General features: G+C 34.5%; 2 protein-coding genes across 21 annotated transcripts in view; both read right to left on the bottom strand.

Annotated features, from left to right (window-relative positions):
- Positions 1 to 515: 515 nt before the first annotated feature.
- ccr6a (chemokine (C-C motif) receptor 6a) lies at positions 516 to 4,488 on the bottom strand. Its single transcript, NM_001099991.1, has 2 exons — positions 4,391 to 4,488; positions 516 to 1,648 (listed from the first exon to the last, which is right to left on the bottom strand). Exon 2 carries the CDS (start codon positions 1,641 to 1,643, stop codon positions 516 to 518), a length of 1,128 nt encoding a protein of 375 aa, NP_001093461.1. The 5' UTR covers positions 1,644 to 1,648; positions 4,391 to 4,488.
- Positions 4,489 to 4,862: 374 nt separating this feature from the next.
- cep43 (centrosomal protein 43) overlaps positions 4,863 to 10,569 on the bottom strand; it is a 31,174-nt gene continuing 25,467 nt past the window's right edge. For 10 of the 20 annotated variants that reach the window (XM_021468390.2, XM_005160662.5, XM_005160663.5 and 7 more), the window contains 4 exons: positions 9,312 to 9,386; positions 9,170 to 9,203; positions 8,995 to 9,082; positions 4,863 to 5,020 (listed from right to left, as the gene is read on the bottom strand). In XM_021468390.2, the coding sequence (XP_021324065.1) occupies positions 4,946 to 5,020; positions 8,995 to 9,082; positions 9,170 to 9,203; positions 9,312 to 9,386 (272 nt within the window). In that variant the 3' untranslated portion in view covers positions 4,863 to 4,945. 20 annotated transcript variants of the gene reach the window in all.

The raw sequence follows: 10,569 nt of genomic DNA, 5'->3' as shown, positions 1-10,569 counted from the left end.
ATATCTCAGGTACACTGGGTAATATTCTATTTACAACAGGTAAACAGTAAAAAAATAAACAAGATTCTGCATTAGTACAACATACAGTGCACATCATTTAAAATATTCAGAAATATACAGAAGAGGTTAACACAACATATACAAGAAAAGATCTCACTGATATCATCTGTAAATAGTTCATGCGATCTTCACTTTCCCTTGTTGGTCCGTTACTCGTGTGTTTCCTTCAAATTCATGCGTCCAATAAAAGAAGCCATCATTTACTTACTTTCATACTCATTCATTCATTTTCCTTCGGCTTAGTCCCTGATTTATTAAGGGTCACCACAGTTGAATGAACCGCCATCTACTCTGGGATATGTTTTACGCAGCGGATACCCTTTTAGCCACAACCCAGTACTGGGGAATTCCTCTCATATTATTTCAATCAAAACAATTGACCTAATTTGACCCAGCATGAAGGTGAGTAAATAATGACTGAGCCGTTGTTATTCAGTCAATTAAAAGGCATCCAATCACATGGTAAACGACGTGCCATTTTCATTGTTGGAATAATCCATAGAGCGCCGCGTCGAAAGGTACATTTCAGTGGTAACACGTGATGACCGCCTTGCCGACATATAGTTCTTCCCCAAACACCAAATGTCCCGTAGGATCTTCCGGAAGTGGTTTCTGAAATTGACCCCGATGAAGGCATACAGCAGAGGATTGAGGCAAGAGTGCAGGTATGCCAAACTTTCTGTGATGGTCATGGTCAACGCGACGGCCTCCTCATGGCTGCATTCCTGCTGTTCAAATAAATTGATGGTATGGTACAACAGCACAAGGTTATAAGGCATATGGCAGACCACAAACACAAGGACCACGGTGAGCACTACACGCACTGCTTTGTGCCTCTGAAAGTTCTTGGCCCGAAGAAGGGTGACAATGACGCTGGAGTAACAGAATCCCATTATGAGCAAAGGCAAAAAGAAACCCACTGCCACCTGAGAGCTGGGCACGATGGTTTTCATCATACGCGCTGTTTCATTCGACTCAAACTTGAAAGAGCAGACATACTGAATTTCTTCCATGATGGTATTATTGTTGAATAGGAAGGTAGATTCAGTCAGACCATTTTCGTAACGCTCATAAAAGATGAAGGTGGGAAGGGACAGAAGCAAGGCCAGCAACCAGACGGCTGCACAAACTAAATGGCTGTAAAGAAGAGTGCTTGAACGCAGCCGGAACGAGCGACGGGCTTGCACAATGGCAAGGTATCGATCTCCACTGATGCAAGCCAGAAGTAACATCCCGCTGTACAGATTGACGCTATAGATGCCACGCAGAAGCTTGCAGGACATGTTCCCCATGGCCCAACTGTGCTGCTCGCTGTAGATGATTAAAGGCAGAGCCACCACAAACAGGATGTCAGCGATGGCCACATTCAGCAGATACACGTCAGTCATGGACTTGGTTCGCTTGTAGAGGGCGTACGTTACAATCACAAGACTGTTGCCGATGAAACCAGCCACACAAATGATTGGATGAATAAACAAGCGGAGGAAGTTCTCAAGCTTCTGCCTGCTCTCCACAGAACACGGCTCCACAGCTCCTTCATAATAATCACCGTAGTTGTAGTTTTCAGAGGAATCATTAATCATTTTCTCTATAAAGAAAGAACAGGAACATCAGTAAGATTATTACTTGAAAGGCAGAGTTCAAGTCAAGATGAAGAGGACTAACTGAAATCTAAAGCAGAGCAAAGTTTATTCAACACTTCCAGAAATAAAGGTACAAAAGTTGTCACTAGGGTTGTACTTTTCATGTTTGTACTTTACTAGTATGTTCCTTTAAGTTAAAGGGGTCACCAACCCTGTTCCTGGAGAGTTACCTTTCTGCAGAATTCAGCTCCATCCCTGATTAAACACACCTGAACCAATTAATTAGGACATGAAGAAGCTCTTGATAATTACAGACAGGTGTGTTTGGTCAGGGTTGCAACTGAAACCTGCAGGAAGGTAGATCTCTAGGAACAGGATTGGTGACCCCTGCTTTAAGTTATCAATAAGGACCCTTCAGGTACAAATGTGTCATTTGTGAAAAGTTACATTGCCAGTGGAATATTGTATTAACTTGGGGGAATAACATTGGTTTGAATAAAGTACAATTTTTCTACAGTAAATTTTATGGAATAAAAAAAACAATGACAAATACTTTTGTTCCTAATTTTTATTTCTCCACTTGCTGTTAAAGTTTTACAAGTGAACCAAAACTTTCACCACCTTCATTTAAGCGTTTAGGTTGGTTATGCGAATTTGCTGCACTGAAAAACAGAAACACTGCTTGGTTTAAGAGTTGTTCAATCCAACGTTTTATTAAGTGGCTTTAACTACTAGGCACTTACATCAAAAAAAGTACAGTTGAGATGCTACAGACCATTTAAATGTTGTCATTGGCCCATGAACATTTCCTGCTTGTTGTCAAACTATTTCATAACTGTAATAAGAGGCAATTCAATCATAACTTAATATTAAAACAGCTGTCATGACATTATTTATAACTATGTGGCTCTTTTTAGATTTTCAGTAGCTATGTAAATTAAAAATGTAAAACAGGAAATACGTTGGGATAATTGTTTTTGTTTACATCGTTCAAAATGGTCTATTGACATCGGACACAAGTTTGGAATTGTATGGGTAGGTTAAGGTGTAAGTGATGGGTCAAAAGTGTAATTATAAACATAACTAAAATGTAATTATATTAATTAGATGTAATAAAAAACCTAAGTACAATTAAAAAAACATGTATGTACATAGGTATATTGTATTATAAATGACTATTTTAAATTTAAGTACATAGTAATTAAGGCGACTTAATATAAAGTGGGACCACTTGCTCTTTTACACCTAAATCCAGATTTAAATCCAGAACAGTAGTACTTCTTCACATGCCAGCCAATGTGACCAAATTTTAAGAATCAATGAATGTGAAATAAAGGACATGATACATCTTAAATTCAGTAATTCAATCCACACCAGAAAAACGCATTCAGTTCAAACATTGCTTTGTAGTTTGCTATATTACCTTAGCAGAAAGAGGAAATCTGCTGAAAATCAGGTCACGTACACTGCAGATTTATTGCATATAATTGATAATATTTGATATAACAAGACTCAGCAATCATAAAAAAAAGTCTGAGCAAGGTTTATGTGGGCCTTAAAAAGTGTTCACCTTACCACAATCCTCGCAAAACATTCTGGGTTCCACACAATTGCTTGACCAAAATTAAGTTATCGTAATTGTTTTAACAAATTTAAGTTGATTGAACATAAAACAATTAAGTTCAAAGTGAAAACTCAGTGAGGTATAAAAAAATATAAATATAATCTAAAATATAAATTATATTTATCTGAGTTAATGATGGATGTTTGTTCTCATTTAGATTAATTTATTAGAAAACGAGACTCTTTATGTCATGCAATTTTGCTTCAAGTAAACATATCTTGATTTAGTAATGTTTAGATGTTTGCGCTTGTAAACAATACAAAAGCTATGAACATAATATTAACAAAAACTATTTTACAATCAACACATTTTCATCTTCAAGTATTTGGGAGAAGCATTTTTTTCGATTAGCTGTTTATGTAAACTGATTTTAAACTTAAGAACATTATATAAAAAAATATATATATTGCTTTATTATGTAAATTAACATTTCAGAGAACATACTGACATATTTTACTTCCTAATCAGAAATTATTAAACATTACCCCACCAGCAAATGTGCTGAAACCCTGATCATTTATCAAACAAATAAGTGTTTGTATCCATAAACACTTTTAGTTCATGCACACAATGAAGAACTCACAAGAGGAACTGTAGTATGAAAATTTTGGCAGACTTTTTTTTACATAGTTTTTATCTTTAGCATCTTCTAGCATACAGAATCATGCACATTCACAAACTGCCACAAAAACAAATGCCTAAAAATAATGTACGATTTAAAGCAACATACACTTTGAGAACAAAGATCATCCTTACGTTGCAAAAGCCTCACTAAATATAGAAACTTTCCAAAAGTTTAAGTACTAACATACAATGATCATTAATTTTGATGGTCTTTTCAAGCATTCTTTTCATAGACAAATTTGCAACTACATCATACAGTAGACATTATAACACTTAACGTTTTGTAGAACAGACAATAACTATCGTTCATTTTACTAATACTGGCAGGCCACCAACACCAACTAATAGTCCAATTAGAGTTAGTTAACAAGTAATTGCAACTTTTTATAGTAAAAAAATACCATCATAATCATACACAGCAAATAAAAACTGAGCTAAACTAAACAATTCATGCGACTGAAGTGGAAAAAGAAACAAACAAAAAAAAGAAGTCACTTACCGCTATTCACACAAACAAGTCTTCTGGAATGTAGCGTGAGGCTTCAGACTTCTCTTTCCGTCTGGTTTCTAATGAGGAAAGACAACCTGGGCAGAGCACTGCTGCGTAATAAGAATGACAATTATTTTATCTGTTAGCAGGAAGGAGGCGCTTCACTCCTGCAGACAGAGCGCCATACAGGAACATATAGGTGTATGTGGCAGACCATCAAAGCTGTCTGACATTATCAACTAATCTAGACTATGGTTGTATGTGAAAAGTTGATGTTGGGTGACAGAGCAATCTACCAAGCAGACCTTTGCATCAAGTGGTTTATGCATGGCTCAAAAAGTCTTGCTGAATAATTTTCTTATTTCTACTGCAAATTTACTCACATTAAACATTTTTATAGCCGTTTTTAGATTCTTCTTCTTTTTTACATCCTTCTGATTTTTTTTTAAATAGCAACACACACAAAAAAAGGAAGTCAACAGTGAGACAATACTTAATTATTTATTATGTCAACTAAATCCATAAATACATAAGGTACAAAACGAGGAACTGACAGTTCAGATGTCAAGCAACGTCTTCCATGTAGTCCGCACCCAAACTAGTCTGCGAGACGCTCACATCTTGAGTGGTTTCATCAAGCTAGAAGAAACATACAGAGAGAAACCAAGAGCAATGAGAATCAGAGTAAGGGTCTAACCACAGGGTATGAGTGGTCTTTTATAGCCAACAACCAGAGATACCTATGGAGTCAGTCTAGGGCAGGGGTGGGCAAGGGCCATTCATACAAAATAAAAGAAAGATTTGCAAACAAAAAATGAAGTTTTGATAAAAAAAATAAATAAATAAATGCAAACCCCATAAAATCGCAAAGCAAAAACTAATTTGAGAAATAAATTTTGCTAACAGAAATAAAGAACTGCAAAGGGAAAATACATTTCTGAGAAATAAAAATGAAATTTTAACCAAAAAAAGAAATGCAAATAAAAATCAAGCAGTGCAAATAACCTAAAATATTACAAAAAATAAAAAACTATATATATTTGCAAAACGCTTTTATAGCATTGCTTTTACAAAACCAAACATTACAAGGGAACTTGAGTGTTTACAGCAGGCCCAGACCTACTGGGCTGTATGACCACCTCAGTGATACTGTCTTCAGGTGATAACGCCACTTAAATGGAGGCAGGTCCAGGGCTGCCGTACACGCCCGGGTTCCATTGACTCCACCCCCTTGTCAGAAGTGCAAAGTGAAAAACACATTGCAAACTCACGGTTGACTAAAAAGCCAATCAAAATGAGCATTGCAATTGACTGAACAGGGTTTTTATTTCTCAAAACCTATTCTTAATTGTTATTTTAGGAGGTTTGCATTTATTTATTTATTGTTGCTCAACACTTAATTTTTTGTTTGCAAAACTTTCTTTTATTTTGCAAGTATATATGGCCCTAGTTTGACTTCATATGATACTCTTTCAACAACAACAACAACAACAACAACAACAGAAGATTAACAAATGTCAATACTGAAAGATATGTTTCATGCAAAAACTGTAATTCATTCATATGCACTCAACTGGTGATATTCTAATGCCACATACGCTCTCTCTTATCGCATACCAAAGGAGAAATAATACAGTTCTGTTATAACTTGTCCATACAATGAGAGTAAATAGCAACCAGCATGTTGTGTTCATGAAACACCCAAAGCATGGCCATTCATGACTCACAAACATCTTTTAGTTACATATACATTTTTTTGGTCAAATACATAAAGCATGAAACACTGATTTTTGTATTTATTTAAATAAACAAAAACAATTTCACTAAGAAAATGTTTATGGATTTTTTTTGTCAGATGGCAGTTAGAAAGACAGCTGAAAGATAATTAAAATAACTTTTGACAAAAACTACACAAATTTAACTCAGACAGGGTTGTGTGGGTGAGTGCAATAACTAACACCCACGTGGTATATGCAAAATACATTTTTTTAAAATGTTAAAAAAAGGAAGAGAAAAGAAAGAAATCAAAAGAAAAAAGAAAAAAAAAACATCCATACTGTAAAATATAAAGTCCATAGTCGGCTTAAAAATTTAAGTCAAATTAAATTAACGTTTTTTACATAAAATAAATTTCTTCTATAACTTAAAAGTTAGAAAAATGATTAACTTGAATAAGATTTAATAAGTTATAATTGACATAAAACATATGTTGTCTTAACCTATATATATTTTGTACAGTGCAGTAATTGTACAAACTCGTCTGAAATTACAAAGTCATTGGCAAAGCATTGCTTACAAAAAAATAACCCTTCAGCAATCACAAGTATGAATGTGAATTTGTGAATGAGGAGCCATACAAATGAATTAGGCCATATTATATTGGCTTTGTATTCTCAGTCAACAGATTTCCCGAAAATGACAAAATGAACCGCGCACAGAATTACTCATTTTATTCTCACATCTCAGTCCTTTCACAATAGCTCTATTTAGGTTATTGCTAGACAGAATATTTATCATAGTGTTTATTAGCGCATCTTACTGAAACAAACTTCTGAAATATCATAATTTTTTACTCATTATTAATTTTAACAGTTTGTACTCATTGTTGGCAAGGTAATAAGCAGCGGTGTATAGCACAACACGCACTATATGGTATCTACATGCAGTTTCACTTTGTAACATCAAACAAACTGCACTACACAAATAAGAATACTGCACATAAGGGAAAATCCATGAGTGTGTATTAAGCGTTTTGAAAGAAAGTCAAGTCAAGAAATGTGTTAGTTTATATCTAGGATTTTGCATGCTTTAAACCAAACACAGAGAAGAAGTAGCTTGGTTAAGAAAAAATATGTCAACATAATGGTTTTAGTATGGGACCAAAAAACTATTCCTATACTAAAAACTGTTGTCACAGTCCTTATCAAAAAGAAGCACATGAATTGTAGTTTGTGTGCCATGTTTCTATTGCTCGTGATTTCTCACAACTTGTACTTTTTCTGACTGAGTCAGAGTGAACTAAGGCTCTAAGTTGTGTACGGACACAACCAGTTTAGGTATGGTCTGCATAAATCAGAATTCGCTGAGACTTTTGTAACAGAATGTTTATGTACTTCCAACTGAAACAAAAATTAAGAAAGGGGCGAGGCTTTCTTTTTGCACATCATTTCCTCATAGCAAACTAACGGTAAGAATATTGTGGTTAAAGTTGTCAATCTGGCATCAAAAGAGAAAGGCACACTTTTGTTTCAGTGCACATTGATGTATTTGCTCTTCAGTGTTTGGACTTTCAGCAGTGAAATTTAAACTACACTGAACCGAACTAAATTCAACTCTGAAAACTGGACTGGCTCAGTTTCAATTTACTAGAACTTCTGTTAAGCTGCTTTGACAATCTACATTGTAAAAGCTCTACAGAAATAAAGATGAATAAAAAATAGATTAGTTTGTATGGCTTAGTTGTTAGCAATGTGAGCTAGCAAAATAAATATAGTTAATTTAGCTTTGCTTTGTTTTGTTTTGCATAGCCACAGATTTGTTGCGGCATATACGGCAAATGTAATGATAGTTTGGGACCATTCTGTGATACTCAGGTTTTTAGACACTGAATCTGGAATTTTTGTTCGTAATTTTCACACATTAAAAAATAATTTCAACCTCACGCTGTATCAATCGTATTGACATACTGCCTCAGAAACTTTTGTCTGTTAAAGCCAAAGCCACAGACATCCTGAAGTAATTTTTGAATCGGTCTGGCAAATCCCACAGTTCTGTTGATAAGGAGGTGAAACTCTTCTTTCTCTCTCTGCAATCTATGAATGGCCCAATATTGCTTTCTTTTTTATTTGTTAAGCAGGGGGAGGACAACAAAATCATCTTCACTGATCGAAGATTTCATTTTGTATTGTCTTTACCAATTATTTCGCTACAGATTCATTAATGCATCAGACTTAATGTGCATGACGAATGTTTCTGATTTGAATAGAAAAAAATCCAATTTACTTTTAGTTTGAAAAATGTCAGACTACAGTGTAAAAAGACCTTCACATTTTCACACATAGCCTAACACATAAACATAGTTTTAAAAGTTGATAAAAAACTGTTAGTGTAGAATACTTAGGAGACTAGAACACTTTGTAAACCATCCAATGTACTTCTTACATCATAATAAGAACATAGATCAGGTTTGTATCCAGTAATTTTTTTAAATATTCCCCTTTGTGTTCAGAAAAGGATAGAAAAGTATAGGGCATTAAAACAACACCTAAGTGAGTAAATAATGAATGGATTCTCAATTGTATTTGTAAACTCTTCAAGTGGTTTCCTCTTGTTGCCTCATTGGGCCTCTTTAGGCAACTATCTTTGCCATTAACAAAACATCCCCTTCTCACTTCTTAACTTTTAAACAATACAATCCTATCCATGAGGCCACTCTGTTGACTTACTCTCATAAAGAACTGCGAAAACCAATACCATAATTAACCAACATGAGAAACAACCACATCAGTATTACAAGGTCAATTATTTCTTTACAAGCTTATTCATGGAACAGTTCCCCTTAGTCATTGGCGACACAAACAATGTGACTCTTTTGTGGATGGAGAGAACAATACCTTATCACTAATGTCAGGCCCCTCTATTGAGACTTCCTCGATCTCCTCGTCAATGCTCACTTCACTTTTAGAGTTTTCTGAACGATGGCTGAAGAGTAAGGAGAGATGAGAAACCTTCATCGAGACGCAGATTAACCTAAATAACTGCAAAACACTAGTCGGACAATGTATTTACCTGTTGAAGTCGTCATCATAGTCAAGATCATCATCTGCAAAGCATTTGTTTGGAAATGAAAAGAGTGAAATTTTAAAGGGTTGAGGGTTCAAGTCATTGAAAAAACAAACAAATAAAAAAAAGATTGTCAAGAAGTTCTTACCTAGCAACGGAGATCCAGTTTTTTCATTTGGTGTAGAAAAATCTTTGCCACCCTTATCTATAGAAAGAGACGTTCCTAAGAGGTTAATCAAAAAGAAAAAATCAGTATGGTGATAATCTTTGGGCATATTATGAGTTAATTTGGTCAGAGATTAAACTTTGATGATGCATTTAGATTTTTTTTAAACCTCAGGTAGGTTAAATTCGGTGTAATGACTACACATGAATTGGGTACTTGAATATGTCAGCTCTGCCCACAAATAGTTTAGCAATAGTGCATAAACCATTATCTGCGGAATCGCAGTAACGGAAACAGTTCAGACTGACCTAATTTCAGTGCAAATTCTTTCAGTATCTTTAACCACTGTTGCTGCTCATGTTTTGTTTTAATAAAGCGATAGTTTGCCCAACCTTAAAAAATTTCTTATTTTGACTTGTTTTTTTCATAGTGAACACAAAACAAGGTAACTTAAAGGCTGTTGGAAACCAGTAACCATTATCACTACGGGAGTCAATTAACATTTTTCAAAGTGTCTTCTTTTCTGTTTAACAGAATAAAGAACTCAAACAGGTTTGTGACAAGAGAAGCGTGAGTAAATTTCAGATTTATGGCTGAACTGTCCCTTTAAAGAGCACCTATGATGAAAATCATCTTTTGTAAGCTGTTTGGACAAAACTGTGTGCAGGTATAGTGTCCACAGGCATATTGGAAATACAGTTGAAATTACAGAATTATTAGCCCCCCTGTTTATTTTTTTCAACACATTTCTAAACATAATAGTTTTAATAACTCATTCCTAATGACTGATTTCTTTCGTCTTTGCCATGATGACAGTAAATAATATTTGACTAGATATTTTTCAAGACACTTCAATACAGCTTAAAGTGACATTTAAAGACTTAACTGGGTTAATTAGTTTAACTAGGCAGGTTAGGGTAATTAGGCAAGTTATTTTATCACAATGGTTTGTTCTGTAGACTATCGGAAACAAATTGCTTAAATATAGCTAACAACTTTAGCTTTAAAATTAGAATTTTTTTTAATTTAAAAACTGCTTTTATTCTACCTGAAGAATTTTATCCTCCTGAAGAAAAAATATTATCAGACATAGTATGAAAATTTCTTTGCTCTGTTAAACTATTTAAAATATTTACAAATATTTAAAAAAGAAAAAAAAAATCAAAGGGGGGCTGATAATTCTGACTTCAACTGTATATAGACATCAAGTCTCCCTTTTATTTAGGATCTAAATCCCTCT

Source organism: Danio rerio, chromosome 20 (assembly GCF_049306965.1).
Source record: "Danio rerio strain Tuebingen ecotype United States chromosome 20, GRCz12tu, whole genome shotgun sequence".
In the NCBI taxonomy this organism is placed as follows: Eukaryota; Metazoa; Chordata; class Actinopteri; order Cypriniformes; family Danionidae; genus Danio; species Danio rerio.
This window is presented reverse-complemented; position numbering and strand designations above follow the sequence as displayed.